The 24,602-nt window shown below is 34.6% G+C and overlaps 4 protein-coding genes across 5 annotated transcripts; 3 read left to right on the forward strand and 1 right to left on the reverse strand.

The window, feature by feature from the left end:
* Positions 1-173: 173 nt before the first annotated feature.
* On the forward strand, positions 174-2,203 carry LOC105972441 (small ribosomal subunit protein eS12). Its single transcript, XM_012997403.2, has 5 exons — positions 174-308; positions 639-682; positions 1,349-1,643; positions 1,765-1,830; positions 1,955-2,203. Exons 2-5 carry the CDS (start codon positions 675-677, stop codon positions 2,012-2,014), a joined length of 429 nt encoding a protein of 142 aa, XP_012852857.2. The 5' UTR covers positions 174-308; positions 639-674; the 3' UTR covers positions 2,015-2,203.
* Positions 2,204-2,507: 304 nt separating this feature from the next.
* LOC105972322 (stromal cell-derived factor 2-like protein) lies at positions 2,508-6,013 on the reverse strand. The gene is made up of 6 exons (XM_012997266.2): positions 5,431-6,013; positions 4,612-4,752; positions 4,390-4,530; positions 3,247-3,296; positions 3,034-3,163; positions 2,508-2,834 (listed from the first exon to the last, which is right to left on the reverse strand). The coding sequence occupies exons 1-6, from the start codon at positions 5,527-5,529 to the stop codon at positions 2,751-2,753; spliced, it is 645 nt and encodes a 214-aa protein (XP_012852720.1). The 5' UTR covers positions 5,530-6,013; the 3' UTR covers positions 2,508-2,750.
* A 1,970-nt stretch (positions 6,014-7,983) lies between these two features.
* SRS (Seryl-tRNA synthetase) lies at positions 7,984-11,479 on the forward strand. The gene is made up of 10 exons (XM_012997265.2): positions 7,984-8,432; positions 8,530-8,681; positions 9,158-9,251; positions 9,341-9,489; positions 9,574-9,666; positions 9,922-10,101; positions 10,198-10,364; positions 10,500-10,634; positions 10,816-10,909; positions 11,059-11,479. Exons 1-10 carry the CDS (start codon positions 8,207-8,209, stop codon positions 11,335-11,337), a joined length of 1,569 nt encoding a protein of 522 aa, XP_012852719.1. The 5' UTR covers positions 7,984-8,206; the 3' UTR covers positions 11,338-11,479.
* Positions 11,480-12,091: 612 nt separating this feature from the next.
* LOC105972301 (sister chromatid cohesion protein PDS5 homolog D) lies at positions 12,092-24,541 on the forward strand. 2 transcript variants are annotated; one of them, XM_088816679.1, is made up of 16 exons: positions 12,452-12,711; positions 13,467-13,676; positions 13,765-13,949; positions 14,048-14,174; positions 14,278-14,433; positions 18,681-18,935; positions 19,047-19,126; positions 19,272-19,323; positions 22,671-22,754; positions 22,847-22,905; positions 23,081-23,152; positions 23,226-23,424; positions 23,524-23,581; positions 23,701-23,790; positions 23,881-23,931; positions 24,220-24,541. In XM_088816679.1, the coding sequence occupies exons 1-12, from the start codon at positions 12,586-12,588 to the stop codon at positions 23,362-23,364; spliced, it is 1,545 nt and encodes a 514-aa protein (XP_088672805.1). In that variant the 5' UTR covers positions 12,452-12,585; the 3' UTR covers positions 23,365-23,424; positions 23,524-23,581; positions 23,701-23,790; positions 23,881-23,931; positions 24,220-24,541. The 2 variants fall into 2 exon arrangements, with proteins under 2 accessions (XP_088672806.1, XP_088672805.1); XM_088816680.1 differs by lacking the exons at positions 22,671-22,754; positions 22,847-22,905; positions 23,081-23,152; ... (3 more) ...; positions 23,881-23,931; positions 24,220-24,541 and adding exons at positions 19,409-19,492; positions 19,586-19,625; positions 19,846-19,917; ... (1 more) ...; positions 20,444-20,544; positions 20,767-21,043 and having other exon boundaries at positions 12,092-12,711.
* The last annotated feature ends 61 nt before the right edge of the window (positions 24,542-24,602 follow it).

Consider the following 24,602-nt stretch of genomic DNA (forward strand, 5'->3'; position numbering starts at 1 on the left):
TATTTTTTTTTTGTTTTAATATTTTTGATCAAAATTGTTTTAATTATGATCCGTCCGATTTGCATCCAAATGCTAATATTATTATTTATTTATTTATAAATTTTTTTCGCGGTAATTATCAAATGAAATAAGAGACTTGGGCTCGCTCATACGTGGGCCAATCAATTAGATCTAGGGTTTTGGGCTTTTAGGTTTAATTTTTCTTTCAAGGTATAAAAATGGCGAAACTTCGTTTTCAGTGCACCCATTTTGCAGTTGCTGGCAGCCAAGTTCATTGCTTCATCACTCCCAACCGCTTTATACAGCAGGTGTGTTTCTTCTCTTCCGTTATAGTATTTCATCAATTTTTAATTTTTCATTTTTGAGGTAATTGCTTCTGTTTATTCCGCGGAAATATTTTTGAAATCGATCGAAACTAAACCCCGCACTCTACAATCCAGAGGAAGAAAGATGATGCATTTTAAAAAAAAAAAAATTAAATTTTTAATTTTAATTTGTGAAATTCGAATCCGAAATATGTTTATTGTCATTACGTTTATTCGTTGGTTTTTCTTCTTCAGAATTATGCATTCTTAATAGTGTATATTTACTAAATATATTGTTGAATTATGCTTATTTGATGGTTTGAATTCTGGCAGGTGTAAATTGCAGGAGTTGCCTACCAGGAAGACAAAATGTCTGGGTATGTAACACTCTTGGTTACTTATGAAAATGCACTTCAATTCAATTCAAAATTGATAATGTATTTGTTCCTGATCAGTTCTTTCATGCTTTGTCGTTATCGAGAAAAAAAGTATATAGGATCATTGCATCTGAGTTCTGTTTATGTACTCGTAGAGGTCGTAAAAAAATACAAGTTTGTCGATTTTTTTTCTTTTTCTATTAAGAGCAGAATACAGATGGTTTGAACTAATGTACCACTCTTAGTTAATAATGAAATTGAACCTTAAAATCAATTCTAAATTGATATTGCCGCCGTTCGGATCAGTTCTTCGATGCCTTTTGCCATTCTTGATAGAAAAAAGAGCATATTTGATCATTGTATCTGAATTGTATCTGAATTTTGTTTATACATGCAACTATCATAAGGATACAAGTGTCCGATCACGAATACATTCCTAGAAAACTTATTCCCACTAGGAATGTAAAACTGTTGCAAATTCTTGATTACGAATACTGTTTTCAGTTGTCCGATCAAAGAGTTGCTTATAAAGGAACTTATGTTAACTATAAGATAGAGCATGCAAACAATCTTGTTATATATTGGCTCGTGTTGTGGTTCAGTCTTATATTTTTTATCATAAATTGGGTCACTAATAATAATTTAATATTGATAAATTCGTTTCAGTGAAGAGCCCGTCGTTGTTGTGGAGACACCTGCTCCAGCCCCAGCTCTGGGTGAGCCAATGGATATCATGACTGCATTGCAGCTCGTGATCAAGAAGGCTTTAGCCCATGGAGGCCTCGTTAAAGGCCTTCACGCCGCTGCAAAGTCGATCGAAAAGCATGCCGCTCAGCTCTGTGTAATGGCTGAGGACTGCAACCAACCAGACTACATTAAATTGGTCAAAGCGCTTTGTGCCGAACACAATGTCAACCTAATTACTGTTCCTAGTGCCAAGACCCTCGGCGAATGGGCTGGTGTAAGTACACATTGTATAGACTATTTTTTTTTCGTTTTACTGCATTATTATATTGATGTTGTTGGAGTTCTTGATTGCTATGTTGATTTGTTTCTCGTGTTGATTTGTTGCTTTTCAACAGATGTGCAAGATTGATTCGGAAGGGAAGGCTCGGAAGGTTGTTGGAGCCTCGTGTATCGTTGTGAAGGTAACTCTATATACTATAGTGTAGTCGAATATGTTGGTTTTATCAAATTGATAAGAGTTATCTCTCGATTAATTAGATTATAATCTTGATTAATTTGATTGTGATGTGGAATTTTCTCGTGTAGGATTACGGTGAGGAGAGCGAAGGTCTCCACATCGTTCAAGAGTATGTCAAGACTCACTGAAAGAGAAACTAAGCAGTGAAGATGTATTCTTTAGAATTTGTTACGACTTTTTAGACGAGAGTTAAGACAGAAAACTAGTATGTTCTTTGGAATTTTTTTTTTCAAGTCCAATGTATTATTTGCTCATGAAATTTATGGGCAGTTTTTCTAGACTATGTTTTATATCATTAAAGTTTTGATCAGTATCCAGTTCTATCTTATGGTACTGTATATAATATACATGTATCTATATTTTTTCTTACTTTAAAATTTAGTTACAATTACACTTAACATTAGGTAATGACATTTACATTCAATAAATATTAAGGGTTAGCTACAATGTCTTTGATTTGTTTGATAAAAGTTAAAATCTTTAGCACCTTCTTCAGTTTCTGTAGCTGGGATGTATAAAAATGATAAATAATTTTATGGACCGTATTTCGTGTGTAACAACTAATAATTTTATATAGAGTTCAAAGATGAATCATCAACTAAAATCTGGATGAAAAGAACATAATCAAAGCTGTCGGTCTTGGAAATATATGATTGCACGTATCAAATTACATATGAATAATAGTTCCAAAATTGTTTAAAACCCTTCAAATCTTCGTATAGACGAACTAAATTCTCAGAATAAAACTACATTAATAAAACTACATTGGTTCGAGAAATGACAAGGTAAGAAACAATGAAAACTAATAATGAGAAGAGCTCCCAAATGTTAGTTGTGATCACCGTATTTTGTTTTCGGTCGACTTCATTTACTCTCAGCAACGGGAAGGTACACACCTTCAGCTGCCAACCACACGTTGTCTGCTCGTTTTTCTGCAACCCCACAAACCTGCAAGAAAAAATCAACAGTTTTTTTTAACTGAAAGATGTGTCAATAAAACAAATAAATATTCGATCAAGTGATTTGGTTTTGGAAACAATTTTTTTACACCGACCAAACAAAGAAACTATTACATCTAGCACTTTTCACTAGTGTACTCGTTTTTTTCATCGATCAACTCTTAGCATTACTGTTATCTGGTTCTTACCTCTTGTTGACCGCCAGCTATACGGGTATATTTCTTGTCATGACTGTGAAGATAGCCGTTAGTGTCTACGTGATGAAGCCGGACCCTCTGATCTTGCCTCCATGTCTTTCCATTTCCCTCGATTTCAAGTCTGAAGCACAATAAAGATTTTGAAATATGATGGAAGATTTGGAATGGCATTATCAGATAATACTTAATCGAAGAAGCTCTCACCTCCAATAATCCCCCGTGTCAGACTGGCCATCACCGCCATAGCAACTCACCTGCCCATTAAGTAGTATATGAAATCACATTTATATTTACATTGAGGCAGTATTTAAATAATACAGTTTAAAATTTTTGGTGTTATCTGCTTTTTTGGGGATCAATTTACATTATTTATCACGATTGAGTTACACAAACGTGTCTGCTGGTTAAAGAATCATAATCAATAAGGTTTTTGACTACAATGATTGAAGATGCTACAAAGTAAGATGACAAGCAGAATGAATTGCAAGGATATCTAAAAAATGCAGCTTTATATTTAGTCGTATATAGGCAATTTATGGCAGAAAATGTGGTATATAAACATGACTTAACAAAGAAAATGACTTGTTTACCATCTACTACAAAATTGCATCCTGTCAAAAGAATAAGACCAATTTAACAAGGCAAAAAGGAAAAAAAAATGCGTTTCCCAGATGCACAACTATTCGTTCAAAAGCTAACCATATAGGACAGAATAAACCAAATACTACCCCTGCTTAGAACCATTATCGAGTTACTCGAATCTGTAACTTCGATAAAATCGGAATATTCCCATGCATTCTGTGACAAATGTATTGTTAAACAAACTTAAATTGTCTCGGATAACAAGATTTCTACAAAAGAGGCAAGGGATAACAGGAAAATGAATTAAGAAGCACACAATATGCACCAAGACCAGTAAATACATTCCAAACTCACGCGAGATAATGATGGAAAAATCAAAAATCTTTTATCTTCGCGGAAGAAAGGTGAATAACGAAAAGACAAAAAGTGATCTACATTGTTAATGGATGTTAAGGTTAGCTCCGAGTTATTATTTTGATTTCGAGTAATATTATCCTAGCATCACTTACATTGTTAATGGATGTTAAGGTTAGCTCCGAGGTATTATTTCGATTTCGAGTAATATTATCCTAGCATCACTTAGATTCATACTACCATGTTATCATCACTGTAGAACAATAAAGTTCAGAATAGGCAAGCCAACATATACCAAACAATGAAAAAATATATATTGCGAATTTCGCTGCAGCTGTTTCAAGATTTTAGCTGTGTCTGAAGATTTTAGGACTTGCACACACATTCTAATGAAAATGTATGCATACTGACCTCCAAGTTTCCAGATATAGGAGATGCATGCAAATGGCTGTGAAGCCATTTCCTAGTTTTCATATGTTGCAACCTAATAACAGTTCCACTTTTGATCGTGTCTCCTTGTTTTGCAGATGACTTTGGTGTAGTCCTTACAATCTGCAGAGTCATACAATTATTACCTTGCAAGAAATAAAAAAAAAATGAAAAGAAAAAAAAACATTTGAGTTAATTACATACCCAGTAGCTATTAGAATCATCAACCTCGGGGAAACCAGTAACCGACTGCTGCCCACTTCCAGAGCCATAAGGCACATCATGTGAGTGCAGCCGGAATTTTGTCTTCTCGTGCATCAACTTGATAACAGAACCATACGTAATCTACAAAACGATTGGAGGATGTAAGTATTAAACCCAATACCTTCTGCGAATTAGGTTAGTTACTCAATATATGAAACCGTAAATCGTTGTCGAAAAAACCGGCAGACTAATTATCACAAATCTTATCTAACATATCCACTGTCATTATAATATTTTCTCAAATAACCTTCATAAGGATTAGAACCTCCATGTGATTCCTTTTTTTGTTTTCAAACATTTACACAATCCAACACCATCTGCGCAACTGTTACGACTCATAGGAATTTTGTTTAGGTAACATTCTTTATTTTCCTCGTTGAAATAGGACTCAAGTTATTAGATTTTGATAGGGTTTCATTACCTTTAAATAGTTATCATTGGGTTAGTATTCATTAAGCAAAGAACTATTATCAAGAGATAGTATCAATCAACTCCTAAACTAAATTCACCTACATTGTATTACCCTTCCCATGTTATTCAATAACCTAACTACTGCAATTGCAACACTCACTAAAAAGAACCAACACACAAATTCACACATGTATCAATTGAGGAATAAATTCAACATTTTGTTATAAAATCACCCCCCTCGTTTTTTGAAAATAAAGCAACCACATTCAGCAATTTGCACCACTAATAAATCGCCACCATTTCCACCCAATTACTATTTACCGAAAAGAAGAAAAGTCGGATTCTTGCCTGAACGCCCTCTGAAGCGGCGGAAACAGGAGCCGAGGAAAAGTCGGAGTCGAGGGTCAGCAGCATAAATATTGCGAGGGCGAAAAAGGAAACCGCCATAGCTAGGAGCAGAGCTATGAACCACGTCCTCTGGAAAAACGGGAGGCTCGGATCCGAATCCGGAGAAGAGTTGGCGTACTCACTGTAAACAATTCGGGTGGGGCCCGATTTGGAGGTCGATGAGAATTCGGACGCAGGAGCTGATTTTCTCCGGGTGAGATTGCTCTGTTGCCTAGTCTGGCCGGAGGAAGCCACGGTTGGAGTCTCGGAACGGCGCCGGAGAGAGCTCCGATGAGAAATGCGATCGGATTGCTGTTCGTTTTTTTTGTTTTTTTTTTTTTGTTTGTGAAATAAATTACGATTTAAATTTTCGACTTCGTTTGGTTGATTATAGGTTTTATTTGTTTTGGGATCTCAACGTGTGTGAAACGGCTACAACGAATTGGTTTCCTCCACGTGGAGATTTGTGTTGACGTGGATGATTTCTAGTGGATAGTTGGGCGTGTGCATTCAGCAACAAATTAAAATCAAATAATCATACTTCAAATGAAGTATAGATTAAAAGTTAAAACTAATCTTATAATATTTTTGGAAGTCCACGATACTGTACTTTGGAAATTGTATTCTCTTTCTTAAGTTTCGTTTACAGGTAGTTCATTACGCATTCGAAACGTATTTTTTAGAGAACTAACTGTAAGCGAAACTTCTAATTGAAAGGGGAACGCAGTATCAAAAGTATAGTACCAAGAACTAGTCTATAACATGAAATTAGACAAAAGAGATTTACGAGCTAAAACTGTAATAAATTATAGATTTATAAATTGCAAAATATTAAGCTAACAAAAACATTTGGTACATTATTTCCTCTAAAAATAGCTAGAGTTTGGGCCATTCTAATGGGCTTTGTTGGGCCAGGTGCCCAATTCGAATTTGAGTCATTCTTTTTTTTTTTGAGAAGAATTTGAGTCATTCTAATATCACCGCATCCATACATGTAGGGATGGAAATCGAACGGAGCGGATTAGAAATGATTTTTTCGAAAAAAAATTCAATTTTTTTTAGAAGTAAAAAATGAGTTCCAAATTTTCGTTCCAAAAATCGGGTTACAAAATCTCATTCCGATTTCGGAACGCCTCATAATCGGCGGAATTTCGGAAATTAAATTAGAAATTTTCGATTTCGAAAATTACATTCCGATTTCGAAAATTACATTAGGAAATTATTTAATGAAATTTTTCACAGTAATTTTATATCTTTTTTAAAATTTTGCAAGAAAAATCGAAAGCGAGTTCGACAAAAACGCAATAAATAAAACATTTATGAACAGCAAACTGACACATAGATTTTTTTATAGGAAAAAAATGCAACATAAAGTTTCTGATACCAATTAATACTTTCAAAAGTTTTAATTTACTTGACCATTCGTATTTATATTACATAAAATTGTATTACGAAATTACCAAATATATCATAGAATTATATTATATATTTCGAACAACCATAGAAATATTCAAAACTAAATTTGGATCGCAAACAGGAATTTCCGGTAATTTTATATACCATTCCAATTATGTTCCAAATAAATTTCGAAGAATCGAAAATCGGAATGAAAAATACGGTTCCGAATTCGGATATTTTCGGATTGGAATTGGCGAAATTCGGAAATTCCAGTCTGATTTCACCCCTCTATAAGTAGCACGAAACTTCAGTTTGTTAATATTTATCCGTTTCGGACACGTTTTGTGTCAGACACTCGAGGACACCAGCTGGACATCTTATGAACCATTTTGCTATTTGTAAAAAAATAGAAACATGTTTGAACACCACATTTACAAATTTTGTTATTGTTTTCCTTAATTATTAACATGATTTATTAGTCAATTGCAGATTCATAGTTGATACTAAAATTTATTTTGAATATAAAATAAGAAAAATAATTTATATATAAATAAAAACTTATGTATATATATATAACATATTTAAAAATAAGCCTCTATACTTTTAATATTAAATGTTTCTCCAATCTTCCGTACCCTCTTTTTTGGGACATTCAGTTTTTCCGTGTCCATGTCCCGTATCATTGTTTCCGTGGGTTCCTTCGACCCTACACCTGGTGAAAAACACCGGGTAGGTCTTCTGCTGCCACGTGTTCTTTTTTTTATTTTTCTAAAACCCCTAAAGGTAAACCCTAGCGGGAAATCTATTATAAAATACAAAAAAGAGACACATGGCAGCAGAAGACCCACTCGGTGTTTTTAACCGGATGTAGGGTCGAACAAATTGTTTCCGTGTGCGCGGTACATAAGTCCATCATATTCTCTTAAATTATTTTTATTTAACTTTTCAACTGTTTATTTATCACAATGTCACATCATAATTAAATTTATAAAGTATTTATTTTAGGGCCCTAATCTTTAAATAAATCTAAACTAATTATTCACTTAAAAAAATCTAAAATAAATTTATGAACGTAATATTGACTATTGAGATACCAAAATCAAAATTAAAAAGCAAGAAACGAGAAACAAAATTATCTTGGTGAAGAAGTTTAGAATACAATTGGAATTATTTTTTAATTAAATGTAGATTTTTTCAAAGCAATTAAATTTAAATAACTAAGCATAACAAAATTAAGTTGGATTATTATAATTTTTTATTTAATTTTTTTTGGAATAAAAGTTCATCGTCATATTTAAAAACTTCAAACACTCTCTCACAGAGGAAGGATTCAGCAGCTATGGGGCTGCAATCTTGTACCTTCAGAATTTCTCCCTTTTCAATTCTCAAACCCCTCTCCAATTTCCCGCCTGCTTTCAACCCTATCCCTTCTCGATTTCACCGTGTCCACGTCACCCGCCCGTTGACGTTCTTAGCCAGAGCACTTTCCTCCTCCGCCGCCGCCGCCGCTCCTCAAACCACCGCTACACCACCAGCCGCCTCGGAGACCACCGATGAGAGTAAAGGTATCATTTTCGCGTGGTTCTCCGTTTCAATTATTTGCAATTGTTCGAATGTTATTCTGAATTTTCGAATTCATTTTTTTGGGGTTTTTTTTAATAGGTACAAAGGCGCCTCAGTGGAGAGCGGCCATAGATTTCAAATGGATAAGGGATAACAAGGAGGCGGTTGCCGCCAACATCAACAACCGCAACTTCAATGCTAATCTCGACCTTGTCCTTGAGCTCTACGATAAATTATTGAATCTTCAGAAGGTCAGGTTCCACTTTTGCATTTCTAAATATATTCTTCTTTTAGTGGCGATTTCTTTGTCGAATCGTAAGAGATTATTAACTGCAGTCGACTAAAGAAACCGATTTGTTTCTCGCTAGTTGTAGCAGTGTCGAAACATGGGCATAAGTTTTCTGGAAAATGAGATTACATGATTACGTGTTCGAGTCCGTTTGAAGTTTAACAATGAGAAACTTATTAGACCATTGAGCCGAACATTAGAGCCAATGTGATGCTACCTTACGATGGCGTCGTGATCGATTAACTCAAACTCTGTTATTTTAATATTTTAAATGATTCTGATATGAGTAGGTTTCGCCTTTGCCCCTTTTTACTAACTGTACATCTAGTGCATTCGTCTCAGATTACTGTACAATAGATATTCGAAATAATTTAAAACTCGTGGAATGAAATTTTCGGAGGCTAGCTACGGTAACTAATTGTTTCTCACAGAGAGCAGGAAGTTGAAAGGCTTCGCGCAGAGAGAAATGCAGTTGCAAACAAGATGAAGGCAAAACTGGAGCCCTCTGAGCGCCAGAAACTAATCGAAGAAGGTATTATATATACATATATTGTATATATATGTCTTGAAAATTTGGTTTCAACTATTATCGTTATTTATTCTCGAAGTATCTTTATCCAGGTAAAACTCTCAAGGATGGTCTTGTCACATTGGAAGAAGATCTACTCAAGCTTACAGACGAGCTACAACAGCAAGCCCAATGTGTGCCAAATATGACACATCCAGATGTCCCAATAGGTGGAGAAGAGTGTTCTACTGTGAGAAAAACGGTAACTTTTCCTTTTTTCTTTGTACTCGAGATATTGCCTATTCTCCTTTTTTTATTCACTCACTTTTTTCACTTCGATTTATAGGTTGGTAAACCTCGTGAGTTTAGTTTCTCTATCAAGGATCATGTCCAGCTTGGAAAAGACTTGGATTTATTCGACTTTGATGCTGCTGCCGAGGTACTCTATTCTAATCAAATGTGCCCCGTTATATAGAAAAATCCTCGATTTATCTACTGAATCTGAAACATATTCACGCCTCTGTTTGTTATGTTCATTATAAAATAAAAAAAGAGAAGATCTCCACTGTGAAAACTCTTCAGTTTTAGGAAGTGTAGAACTCCAAATGCGACTATATACAACACATAAAACGATTGACAATTTACTGGCCTATGTTGTACTTCTATTCATGCAGCAGTTTGATCTTTTTGACAGGTAAGCGGGTCTAAGTTCTATTACCTGAAGAATGAAGCAGTTTTGTTAGAGATGGGACTCGTAAACTGGGCAGTATCAGAAGTTATGAAAAGGGGGTTTACACCCCTTACGACGCCAGAAATTGTCAGATCTTCTTTGGTCGAGAAATGTGGTTTTCAACCACGTGGAACTAATACTCAGGTTACTACCTCTCGGGAACATAATTTGCTTCTTTAAGTGATATTTACTTCTTTAATTTCTAATGCATTTTCTTGCAACCTATGTGATGAATGGCAGGTCTATTCCATTGAAGGTAGCGATCAATGCCTGATAGGTACCGCTGAGATTCCGGTCGGCGGAATACATATGGATTCAATACTTGCTGAGTCATCATTACCGTTGAAATATGTGGCTTACTCCCATTGCTTCCGCACCGAAGCTGGTGCTGCAGGCAGTGCAACTCGGTAAAGCTTTTTTGGCTTGTTCCAAAATTTAAATACTTTTCTGATGAAATTCTTAATTTAGACACGATTATTTCCTAGTAATAGTTTGACTCTTTTCTTGCATCTTCTAACTGATTGATGACAATCTTTGAGCAGGGGCCTGTACCGAGTTCACCAATTTAGCAAGGTGGAGATGTTCGTCTTATGCAGGCCGGATGAAAGTAACTTCTTCCACGAACAACTTATTGAAATTGAAGAAGGCCTGTTCTCGTCTCTGGGACTTCATTTTAAGTGCGTACCTAATTTTGCACTCGTCTGCATTTACATCCTCTTCTAATGTGTAAACACAAAGAAGAAAATAAAAAAAAAAAGGGAAAAGAAAGAGTGCTGCATAAAAAAACGCATTCTATTTTGATGAATATGCTGTGCACTTTGTTCTAAGATTTATCTATCTATGGTGCTATCTTTGCAGAACTATGGACATGGCGACACAGGATTTGGGCGCACCAGCTTATCGTAAATTCGACGTCGAGGCCTGGATGCCTGGATTGGGTCGTTATGGCGAGGTAAGGCAATTTTCCATTTCAAGTTCGATTTACTTTAAAAAAAAGAAAAAAAAAAAGTAATCTGTTCGAGTCTTGAAAAAAAGAAAAAGCACGAAGCGACACTTTAATTTGACCGATTCTTGAAAACTGGATTCTGTTTTGCTCGACAGATTTCAAGCGCCTCTAACTGCACAGACTATCAAAGCAGGCGATTAGGCATTCGATATCGTCCAGAAGTATCGACTCCGGCTAAAAAGGGTATTAAAGGAAATTCAGCTACGACTCAGTTCGTCCACACGCTGAATGCCACAGCTTGTGCAGTTCCGAGAATGATTGTGTGCTTGCTCGAGAATTACCAGCAAGAGGATGGCTCCATTGTTATACCTGAGCCATTGAGGCCTTTCATGGGTGGTCTCCAGATTATTGCTCCTAAATATAAACAGGCTTGAGTTTTAGTACTAATGAGGTTTATGCAATTTTTATTCCTTCACATTAACATTTTTTTGTGCTATTTATTTCTTTTACTATCTTCACATGTAGAATGCTAGGAATTTATAACCATCTTAATGAAGTTTTTATTATTTGGTGCAATTTGGACTTTTAGATTTCATAATCTTTTAGCCTTTGTGTTGGGGGGTTTTGGCCCATTAGTGCAATACAAAATTATATTGGCCCAATTATGTAAATTACGAAAAATCCCCTTTTGTGTTGGTAATTACAATCATTTCCTTACCTATGAATCTTCTTACACGTCATTCTTGTGGTGCCAAATTTAGTGGAATATCTTTTAGATTATAAGGAATATTCTCCCGTTTTACCCCATTCCATATGGTCATAAGATGTGTCTCTTGGCTTGTAATTATCAGATTGTGATGCACAAAAACTGCTTTCTTGTACAAAACAAGTACAAACTAGAGAACATTTTAAGAAACTTCTATTGAATTTTACACGATAAGAGTAGACTTGTAAGAAGATTTACAGTTAAAAGGTGATTGTAATTAGTAATTACTCAAATATGAGGGTTTTTTTCATAATTTAATCTTACATCAGGGAGTGGTCGTAATTTACCCTATTTTTATAAGACTTCACAAAAATATAATTTAATTGTTTAATAAAGATTAAAAAAAAAAAGAAATAGTAAGAGAATGAATACTCGGGAGAGCAAGAATCATTAATAACCAAACCAGTTACAACAATGGCAATGCACAATTTGAAATTGATAATATATACCACAAAACATTCCCTCCTTCACAAAACCCCAATGGAAAATCTCTTTCATTTTAATTTTCCTTCTTACAAGACTACGGTCAACAGATGGTATTAGCAATATCTTAGGTTACAGTGTTTAGATTTCCGTCATTAATCACATACCTATGATTTCCCCAGCAAAAAGGGAAAAAAATCGAGAATCCACGGATTTGAAATCCAGGAATTATCAAGAATTCATCAAATGGGGCAAAATCCGGGTGGTGGTTCAATAGGGTTTGTCCATGGATTACATTTTGCAAAAGATCCAGCTTTTACTCCACCCTTTATTACATCATCATCAGCATTAGCTGTATCCGAGGTTGCTTTTGTTCTGTTGTATTTATTTGAAATCGAACTGCATTTTTTTCTCTACAAAATTCTTGCAAAAAACTCTTGCTTTTTTTTCAAATTTTATTATCTGCGCCACCTTACATTCTTGAAAAGAAAAAATGGGTGCTTCTGCTAATGCTGATGTTGTGTTGAGAGAGATTGAAGATGAGTTGATTGTTGCCGGGACGAATCTTCTCAAGCTTCGCTTTTCTTCTTCCTGCGATGAAGTTATCGCCCGCCTTCTGGTATAAAACCCCCTTTCCTTTTGTGAATTTTCTCTCACAAACACAAACCTGTGTCTGTGTGTGTGTGTTTTGATTGAATGTGTTTGACATGTTTAAAATCTTGAATGGAGATGCAGTGATTTTCTTTTTCTACAAATGCTTGTTTAATGTGTGTGAGTGTGAAATTTTGATTTCGATAAACTATTATGCAAACCTCCTTTTTGCCTTTTTCGGGGGCTAACACACAGTGTGTGTGTGTGTGTGTTTTCCCCTCAAGTTTAGAGAATCTTGAATGGATATGCAGGGAATTGTTTCTGTAAATGCTTGTTTAATTTGTGAGGATTTTTCGCTTTCTATGAAGTTTCGATTTCATATCCATGTGTATTTCAATTCAAGAGATTTATTTATACATACACATGCCGATTCGCTTGTGTTTATCGCTCTCGTTTAGTTAAACATAGCCATTCTTCCTTTAGTATTTGGTGTATCGGTAAACGTCTGATTTGGTTGTGTGTCATAAAGAAAAAAAAAACACTCGAAACTGATGTGTGGATCAAGATCGAGTGATTCATTGACTGCATCTTTTCTTTGTGTTCGTCGTTACTTAATTAATTCAAAACTGGTTTCTCGAAATCGCGGCGATCGTTTTCATTGTTAATTGAACTTTCTTGAAATCAATGCATTTTAGAATATTTTTTTTTCCACTTAATTTTCTCGGTACTGTCGTTCTCGAGTGCAAATAAAATTAAGTGTTCCGTTTTGTTTGTTCTTTTCAGAGGGCAGAGGCAATTCTAAAGAGGGTAGGTCAAGTTAAAGGCTCTCCAATGCTGATGAAGAAAGCCCTCTTTCCAATAATGACAGCCCTCATCAAAGACAAACTCCTGAAGCATCGAGACGAAAATGTACAAGTTATAGTTGCTTCTTGCCTTAACCAGGCTACCAGAATAACCGCTCCACAACAACCTTACATGGATGATCAGATGAGGGTATATTCTCATCATCATCATCATGACATCATCATCACTCTTTTAAATCAAATTCTTATCTGTTGTGTTGTGCGGTTTCTTGTGACAGGATATGTTCGGGTTGTTCATGGTTGTGCTAAGGGGGCAGTTGTCACGTTTGACCGGTGACAACTATGATAGAGCTGTGAAGATTCTTCATTTTATGGGACTAGGGAGAACGGTCTTGATAATGATGGACTTGGATATCGATCAAATGATCGTCGACATGTTCCAATTTTTCTTCGACACAATTAGGTAATAATACGAGTAACATGTCGAAATTAATGTATTTTTTTTATTTTTTTTTGTGTAACGCTCCTATTAATATTTTTGTTGTTATTTTTTTATGGTAGTCCAAACTACCCTCCTGTTATCTTCCAATACATGGAAGATGTCATGACTTTGGTTATAGAAGAGAGCGACGAGGTTTCTCTCGAACTTCTGACGCCTCTATTAGACAGTGTCAGAATGGATAACAAGGTAATGATTCCCTAAAAAAACTATTAAATGAAATTATTACGTGTTCTTTTTATCTTTGTTTCTTACCGAATAAAATATTTTATGTCGTCTTTTTTTGCTTCAGAATGTTTCACCTGTGTCGTGGGAGTTGGGAAAAGCTGTTTTTGAAAAATGTTCGACGAAACTACAACCGTATTTAAAAGAAGCTGTGAAGAAAATGAACCTAGAAGTTAGCGACTATGCTGAAATAGTCGTTTCTTTATGCACCACCGAGAACATGGTTTGTCTTCTTACATGATTTTTTTTTCCTTCTTTATTTATTTTTTCTTTTGCTGAATGACCTGACATGAAATTTCAATTGCGTGTGTAGGATCTTCTATTCTATGAAAATCGAAGATGCTTAATTATTATATTACCATAGATAAGAGTGTGACTGAAGTTTTACAATCCGATTATTTCTTTTAGTATGTTGTTTTTTCTTGGCACTCGGGCATTTGATTAAGATGATAACTACATGGGCAATAATATCGGATGCGATATTATTGTTTTAATCGTTTTCTGACCACAATGTGCATAAATAATTCGAAAAAGTTTATATATACTAACAAAGAGCACTTGATTGTGTTTTCGAGAATTACATCAGCATACACCTTTATAGTTTGATTATTTATTTAGAGAGAACCCATCCGACAATTTTTATGATTTGTAATTCAAATTCTCTTACGAATGAGCATGATTCAATCTCTAGACGTTGAGTCTAATAGTCAAGACTAAGTATTCTAAACATTCCTTTTCTACTCTAAAACGAAAAAGTGTATTCATAGTTTATATATACTAACAAAGAACACTTGATTGATCATTTACTTAGAGAAAACCCATCCGACAATTTGAGTCTAGTAGTCAAGGCTAAGTTTTTTAAACATTCCTTTTTCTACTCTACTACGAGTCTCTTGAACATTAGAGTTAGGGTTAAATCGGTTTTGTTTCTCGATCGATACATGGAAATTGAAGTGAAACAAAAAAAATTAGTGGCACAAGTGATTCATATCATTGCTTGTATTTCATCAAGATTATATTAGCACGGGGATCGTGCCATTATTTTCTACTATATTACATGGAGACAAAAACCCGACTCTTAGGTTGTTCAAGAATAGCAGTCTTGAGTCTATTAAATCTCGGACTTGAGATTAGTTAGTTCGATTCTCAATCGGGACAAAGAAGTGAAAGCGAAAGTAAAATAAAGATTTGGTCGCAGTGATTCATATCCACATGGATGAACTAGGATTGGGAAAAAGAGGGATTATGGTTAATGAAACCGTCGTTGGAATTGAGATCTCAACCAAAGAGAAACATAGTAGGAAGGTTGAGAAGTTTAAACGTTTGATTTAATTTCCTTCTCTATAGCCATGAAGTAATCACGACTTCTTGTGTTAATGGATGGTCTTACTATATAATGGAGTTATATGATTAGATCCAAGGAATCGTATCGTTTTTCTTTTGAATTGTATATAATTATTTTGATTAGTCATTCATATTGATGAGGCGTCCATTAGAATCATCGTCGTCTAAATGAATCTATTAAAATAAGATAAATATACAACTAATGAAATACCATATCTAGAAGCCATTTACTTCACAATTTCGAAAAGGAACTAGTTAGGAATGGTAAAATGAGAACTTCGATGGAAGCTACGAGTTGACATCTAATTCTTTAAATTAAAAGATCGGAACTTTACCCACAATGGAAAACAAAAGTATTGGAACCTTCTACACATGTCGGAGTTTTACGGTTGGTTCGTATTACAACGCGATGTAACATGTTACATGCAATGCACCAAAACAAAGGCAAGCCCATAAAACAAAAGATAATCCTTCTCCACACTTTCTATAAGTAGAGAATAGAGATCAAAATTTTATATTTTGTCCGATAGGTAATGGTTTGATAAGCAATGAGTTGATGAGACAAACGAAAGATATCAATTTCAATCAAAATAATTGGAAGTTCAAATTAATGGAATACCATTTGAAAACGGTTCTTCTGCTTATAATGTGCAAAAATATTCCTAATGTTCTTGGACTCCAAGTGTTATGGTACGGGGGTTGTCATGTGTATATGTTGTCTTCCTTTTAAAGTCGTTATCAATAATAAAGTTTATCAAACGATATTTAATGCAAAAATTTTGAGCTATGATGCAATCAAACACTGCTTAGTTGATATTTTCATCTGGGGGTGTGCGTGCTACTTTCGTTTTGCTAATTCAAATTGAAAAGTGATATAAAATTATTATGTTTTTTTAATTTGTATAGTCTATCCGGTGAACCATCGGCTAAACATGTCATGGATTACACATGGAAATTGTTTAAATTACTACAAGAAGACAAATGTTTATGTTGCATATGGATGGAAACATTTGAACCTTAAGATTTCCATTCGAATAGTAACAAATTCATTGTACTTGTTTGAACGAATTCATTCTACTAAAGATGCAATCAAATCCTTAAGTTCTTAGTTCTTAAGGACTAAGTTATGATGCAATCAAATCCTTCCTCGTTGATGTCTCGATTGTGCTAGCGGAAGCTTTGGGAAAGTTGGAATACGAGATAAGTCACCTTGACGTGTGCTTACTACTTTCCTTTTGTTAATTCAAAATGGAAGGGAAATAAAGTCTTCAAGTTTATGAATTTGATCATCTATGGGTGAAATCCGTTCATGAATACATGTAAAAATCGGATAAAAGCGTTTAGGTTGTATTTGAAGGAAAATAGATTTCAAATTTAATAACAAATTTATGAACTTGTTTGAATGAATTCATTCTACAATGGGATTTCAAATCTTCAACTCTTGATTCGACAAGTTTTTGAGTTATGGGATCTAAAATACATTTTTTATGGAGTCATTTGTCGAGATTCATGTCAAATCTAAATCCTATAATTCATATGCAACCTTAGTGAATTGAAAATTTCTTCTACCAACCTACATGTTAGTTGACGAGTTTTTCGTAACTAGAAAGTGATGTGCATTTGCATGTTCATATGATTTTAGTAAACTATTTGTGTATTATTTGATAACTTAATCGTGATATTTATCACATCCTACCGAATTAGCCATAATTAATCTACATTTTAATTTAGTGGTGGGGGTGTAATAGGGATCACAAAAAGGTTCGTACGCTTTTCACGTATGATGCATAATTGATTAAAATTAGCATAAATATATTCAATAAAAGTTCTAACTCTACACATTATTCTAAACCTTCAAACTTGTCTATTTTTCACGAAGAGAAGAAAGGAAAATGTTGAAGAACACGACTTTCATGAGAAAGAAACAAAGAGAATGATATTAAAATGATGATACGGAGACGATGAGTGTAATATATTAAAACTGTTCATTGTCGTATCAATCTCATTTTTCATAATTAGTCCGTATTTTAACTTAGTGACATGGGTAAAATAGATATCGCAAAGAGGTTGAAAAATATAAAGTATTCATACTTTCGAAGGTAGGATAGATTTGTTACAAATTCATGCCGAAGATAAATATTTTTAGTAGCTTTGTATATCATATACTATTACTACTAAATACCTATGAGTTTGCCGAATAATTTTTTTTTTCATAGTTCTAACTGAGTTTCCAATTGTGAAATGCCATTTCTTGTTTATCTATGTATGTATACGTATTTGTAATATATATGGCTACATAGGAGTGTCTAAAGTCTCCAAATCTAAAAAAAGATTTGCTAGACTCCAAAAAGCGAAATTATTCATATATATTCAAGAAAGAAACTAAGTGCAGATAGTCTTCATAATTTTTACGCTTAAGTGTCCAAATCATTTATTAAGTTTTCTATGGTACACGCCGGCAGATAAAATTCATGCATGTGCGATTTTGCATTTGAATTAACATTGCATAACTCACTTTATTCGATAGTGTAGTGTAATATTAAGTAATAATAATGTAGCTCGGTAGTAGTTGCTCAAAATCCTCATGTTCAATTAAGCATCTGGATTCCGAACATCCTATTGTTCAAGTAGGGTTACTCGTGGTAGGCGTTAGAAATATTAGGTTACACGTGTTGCCTTAGGAGAGCGTAAATGGCTACGTTGATAATTATGTCGGTTTGATACGATATATAAGTAAATGATGGATTGAATATGTCCTAAATATGTGAATATGTACTTCTCTGACAGCATTAAAATACAAAAATTGTTTTAAATGCTATTGCTAAACACGACTAAATCTGAACGATTGTGGCCGTGGTAGATCCATTTGCATGCATGATGTACTCGGACGATTTATTTATTTATTTTAACGTGGCGTTTTTACCTAATAAATGGAGTTGTTCGTGATTTGCATGCTGGAGTATTTTCTTGCTAGAGTCATAATTGCCGTAGCGTATAATTTATTATATTAATAAATTACAAAGGATGTGTTTACGGCATTCTGTATTTTGCGTTGTTTTCCTGCTATTTTTGTTTGTCTAAATAGCAAAGAAATTTATATTCATAATCTTTCCTATTCTGAAACAGTTGGAAGAAAAAACAGCTTCAGCTCCTTCCGAGGCTGAGCAAGCGGGCCCCACTTCGCAAGTGAATGACGGAGAGGTTGTGCAGTTAGAGATGGATATAGGAGTTCATCGAAGGAGAAGGGCAAGAAAACCCAACTCTCTGATGAGGCCCGAAGAAGGCTACGAACATATTTGGAGAATTGGAGACGAGAATTCCTCTAAAGTATCTCGTGATTCTGCCGAGGAAGCAAATACGGGCAAAAGGGGTCGGTCTAAGGTGGTAAAGGAGAGGGGCTCGAAAAGCTATTAACGTAAATATTAAAACATCTTTTTTTAATTGAGATGCCAGCTCTAATAATTTAACTTGATTTACGTGCTTCGAATGCAGATGAACAGAGGGTCCAATGCTGAGTATGAGGACGAAATCGTAGATGCGAGGGTAAAGGTTTGGTGGCCTATGGACAAAGCGTAAGTACTTTGAATCATCTCTTTGCAATAATTTGTTTTCGTCGTCACATTTTTATTAGTTAATTCAATCATTTTTCTTGTTTTTTCATCAAACGAATCAACCTAAGCTGAGTTGGATTAACCCAAGCTGAGTTGTATACGACAGGTTTTATACCGGTACCGTTGAAGCTTTTGATCCTCTGTCGAAGAAGCATAAGGTGAACAAATTTTTCTCGTTTTTCGTTCTACTTGATACTATTTGATACTACTTGACTGCCTTTTATTGGCTTTATTATATTGCAGATTGTATATGACGACGACGAGGAAGAAGTTTTGAACCTCAGCGAAGAGAGATGGGAATTTTTCAAGGAGAGGCAGCCTCATCGAGTGAGATTTCTTCGTTAAAATATTTATTGTGACAATATTTCTCCTTTCCCGCGTTTTCTCGTCTCACGTTTCTGTGCATATATGACAATGTAGGTACAATCCGCGGAAAATCATGCGCCGGAGAGCCTGCCAAGTAAGTTTTGGTCAAAATCAACAATGTCGACTTTTTTCTGTGGATATTCTCTTCGACCAATTTTTCATACTCTCACGCCTATCGACAAAATTTCTTTTGATCGTACTACGACAATCTCGTCACTTTTGGTATATTTATGAGCTGTGATCAACTGGGAAAACGAGGGTGGAAAGTCTACGGCAGTTTATACAACCTTCTCTAATTATATGAACTTTGACAGGAACGAGAAAAAGAAAACGAAGAGAAAGGCTAGTTCGTCGAGGAAACGACTCGCTCCCTCATCACCGAGAAGGTTTTTTTCTTTCTCCTTCGGTTAATTATGAAGTGAGATATTTTTAAATCTTAGCAACTTATCTCGATTTCTCTGATTAAACAGGTGGAAAATGAACCAGAGGAAGAAGATGAAGAGATGCCTGAATTCTCGTTCAAGCATGGAAAAATCCGAGCTGGCAAGAAAATGTCGAAAAAATGAAGAAGATGAAGGAGCTTTAGCCTTTGAGACCTCCCAAGATGCAACAAAAGGTTACAAGAAATATTTTAAATAGCCAACTTTTTAGGTTCTACTTGAATCAAGAATTTTAAATTCATAAACTCGTTGAATTCGTTCCGGTGACTTCATCTCAAATAGATATTCAAATTCTTTAGTGGTTAATTCGACTAATGTTTGAGCTATTGCAATAGATTAATTATAATACATGTATACTGATTGATTTAAAAAATAAATCCCAAATTTTCTAATCAGAATTCAATATATATGTTAAATTCTAGTAATATTAACCATGTTCTTGCATTTTTTTCTTTTTTTTGTATCTATTCAGATATTCTTTCCCATTGCTTAACTAAGGAATATGATTTGGGTGGACCAGCTTCTCGTAAATTCGACGTGGACGCCTGGACTGGATTGGGTCGTTGTTGCGAGGTACGGTAATTTTTCATTTCAAGATCGATTTTTTTTTTTTTTAATTTAAAAAAAAAGAATTCAAATCCCGGTACAACGGATTTGAACCTCTTAGCTGTAGTAACTAATGTCATATACCAGCTCTTCTAACAAGTAATGATGGTCTCAAGTTTGATTTTATTTTATTACAATTGATTTTTTCCACGGCTTCTTGAAAACTACATTCAATTTTTTGCTCGACAGATTTCAGACGCCTCTAATTGCACGGACTATCGAGAATTACCAGCTAGAAGATGGCTCCATTGTTGTACCTTTTCAGATAATTGCCCCTAAAATATAAACAGGCTTGAGTTTAGAAGTTAGAACTAATTACATTTTCTTTTCATGAAATACAGATAGGAATTTGGTGCAATTTGTGCTATCAGCTTCCAAAATTTGTAGTCGTTTCATTTTCGATTTTGACTTTTGTAGTAAACCACAAAAAAATTGAAATAATTTAATTCAATTTTCCTTCTGACAAGACAACGGTCAATAGATAATAGCAATTTTCTATATTGTAATGTTTAGATTTCCCTCATTAATCACATACCTATCGTTTTCAAGCAAAATGGGAAAAAAATCCGAGCTTGAGAATATTCGGATTTGAACGAGAATATGCGGATTTGAAATGCAAGAATTAGCAATATTCGGATTTGAACGAGAATATGCGGATTTGAAATGCAAGAATTAGCGAAATTCGGATTTGAACAAGAATATGCGGATTTGAAATACAAGAATTAGCAAAATTCATTAGACGAGGCGAAGTCCGGGTGGTAGTATAAAACGGGGTTGTGCATGCAGGGCATTTTGCATAGAACACAGCTTTTACTAATACAGCATCGGTATTAGCTGTATTCGGTTTTGCTTTTTCATTTTTTGTTTTGTATATTTGAAATCGAACGGCATTTTTTCGACAGTCTTTTCGGAGGTGGAATTCTTGGAAATTTCGCCTTTTCTTTTTGTTTTTTGCTTTGTGTTGTGTTGTGTGTGTGTGTGTGTGTGTGTGTGTGTGTGTGTGTGTGTGTGTGTGTGTGTGTGTGTGTGTGTGTGTGTGTGTGTGTGTGTGTGTGTGTGTGTGTGTTGTTCTTGAAAGAATGGACGATCCTGCAAATGCTGATGATACCGAAGACGACTTATTAGTTGCTGCGAGAAATCTTCTCAGCCTTCGTTCTTCTTCCTCCATTGATGACCTTTTCGCCCGCCTTATGGTATAAAATCCCTTTTCCATATATTATTATTTTTTTTCATGAATGTTTTTCGCATGTTTAAAATCTTGAATGGGATATGCAGGGAATATTTAATGTGTGTGAAGTTTCGATTTTTACGATCACATTCATTCACACGCATGTTGATTCTCTTTTATTTGATCTCTCATATAGTTAAATGGAATTCTCCTTATTAATTTTGTATCTGGTGTATCGACAAATGTGAATCGATTGCTTAAAATTGGAAAATGTGGTAGGAGCAGCCATATATAACCAGATCCAATTAAGTGCAAACATAATTAAAAGTGTTCTGTTTTTTCTTTTTGGTTTTTTTCAGACGGCAGAGAGAATTCTAACGAGGGTATGGCAAGACTCTCCGATGCCGATAAAGAAAGCCCTCGTCCTGATAATGACTTTGGTGATAGATAGTGCCAGAATGGATAACAAGGTAATGATTCAAGATTTAAAAATATCATACAATATATGATTTAAAATTTAAAATTAATCTTTATTTCGGAATATATGCTTCAAATGCAGATGTCAAGAGGGTCGAGTGTTGATTATGGGGACGAAATGGTAAACATAAGGATAACGGTTTGGTGGCCAATGGACGATAAAACGTAATCTATTTTGTCGTCACATTTTCAATCAGTCCTTCAATCAATTTTCTTATTTTTTTTTTTCATATTCGATTTTTTTTTTTTTGTATTTAACAGATTTTACACCACTGGAGCTGTCTTTGAAGAATTTCTCCGTTTGACAAAGAAGCATAAGGTGAAAAAGATTCGTCCTTTATCTCATGCTACTCGTGTATTTTATGTATGTTACTATTTGACTTATTAAGCATAAGGTGAGATAATGTTGTTCTCTTGATTGCCTTTTATTGGCTTTATTATATTGCAGGTTGTATATGACGACGACGAGGAAGAAATATTGGACCTTAGCGAAGAGAGATGGGAATTTTTCAAGGAGAGGCTGCCTCAGCATGTGAGATTTCTTCGTTAAATATTTATTGTGACAATATTTCTTGTTTCCCGCATTTTCTCGTCTCACGTTTCTGTGCATTTATGACAATGTAGGTACAATCGTCTCACAATCAAGAAGAAGCTGCCACTCCATGTGCCGAAGATCCTGCCAAGTAAGTTTTTGTCAAAATCAACAATGTCGACTTTTTTCATACTCTCACGCCTATCGACAAAGTTGATAATCTCGTCACTTTTGGTATATTCTTGAGCTTTGATGAATTGGGAAAACGAGGGTCGGAAGTCTATGGCAGTTGATACAACCTTCTCTAATTTTACGAACTTTGACAGAAACGAGAAAAAGAAAACGAAGAGAAAGGCTAGTTCGTCGAGGAAACGACTCGCTCCCTCATCACCGAAAAGGTTTTTTTTTTTCATTATGAAATAAGGTATTTTTAAATCTTAGAAACTTATCTCGATTTCTCCGATTAAACAGTGAAGGCCATAGCCCTGTTCAGGTGGAAAATGAACCATCTGAAGAAGATGAAGAGATGCCTGAATTCTCGTTCAAGCATGGAAAAAGCCGAGCTGGCAAGAAAAAGTCGAAAACCATGAAAAAGAAAAGGGGGCCTTAGCCGTTGAAACCTCCCAAAATGCGACAAAAGGATAACGGTTTGGTGGCCGATGGATAAAACGTAATCTATTTTGTCGTCACATTTTCAATCAGTCATTCAATCGATTTTTTTTTTTTTTTTCTTTTTATTTTGATTTTCGAATTTTTGTGTATATAACAGATTTTACACCACCGGCGCTGTTGTTGAAGAATTTCCCCATTTGACAAAGAAGCACAAGGTGAAAAAGATTCGTCCTTTATCTCGTTCCACTCGCGTATTTTATGTACGTTACTATTTGACTTATTAAGCGTAAGGTGAGATAACGTTGTTCTCTCGATTGCCTTTATCATACTGCAGATTATATATGACGACAAAGAAGATGAAGATGAAGTATTGAACCTTAGAGAAGAAAGATGGGAACTGTTCAACGAGAGGCAGCCTCATCGAGTGAGATTTCTTCGTTAAATACGTATTAACCTCTCTCTAATTTTCAACTTTTCTATCATCTAAACTTTCTATGTATATGTGACAATGTAGATACAATCCTCTCGGAAACAAGAACATAAGTCCTGCAAAAGAGCCTGTAGGGTAAGTTTTTCTTTTTTTAAATCAATACTATATACTTTTGTTTATTGTTGACAGTCTCGTTTATCGACGCCTCTATTGATTTTTTTCCGACGAATTTTCATATCTTCTAAAGTTTTGGTATATTGAAATTGATATACAACCTTGTGAAATATTGTTTAAATCGAAGCAGTTTTTGTTTCTTTTGCTTTATAAACATCGGAAAAAGTTGGTTTTATTTAAGTGGGATTTCGAAAATCTCAGCAACTTTTTGATCCAATGCTTACGGATATTCTTTATCGATTTTTTCAGGTCAATAAGTGAAGGCCGTAGTCTCGTTAAATCTGGAGATACTATTCAAGTATGAGAAAAGCCGAGTTGGCAAGTGCCAAGAAAGTTGCGGGAACCACGGCGAGAACAGAAATAATATTTGTTTATATTTTGGGAGGAAACATAAAATAGTGTAGCAGTCAAATCATGTTTAAAGATGTTGGAAAAATTTAAAATTAATTAGAAGAATGTTGTATATATTGGGAGGGAAAATTAAAATAGTGTAGCAGTCAAATTATGCCTAAAAATGTTGTAAAAAAGTGTGTGTATATATTAAAGAGCAGACTTATTTGATTTCATTAAATTTTTAGGTTTATATTATATGCACCAACAAATCTATAGGTTAAGTTTTTGCCCTATTAAGA

The sequence above is a fragment of the Erythranthe guttata genome, chromosome 4 (assembly GCF_056151865.1).
Source record: "Erythranthe guttata isolate IM_541 chromosome 4, IM_541, whole genome shotgun sequence".
NCBI classification, from domain to species: domain Eukaryota; kingdom Viridiplantae; phylum Streptophyta; class Magnoliopsida; order Lamiales; family Phrymaceae; genus Erythranthe; species Erythranthe guttata.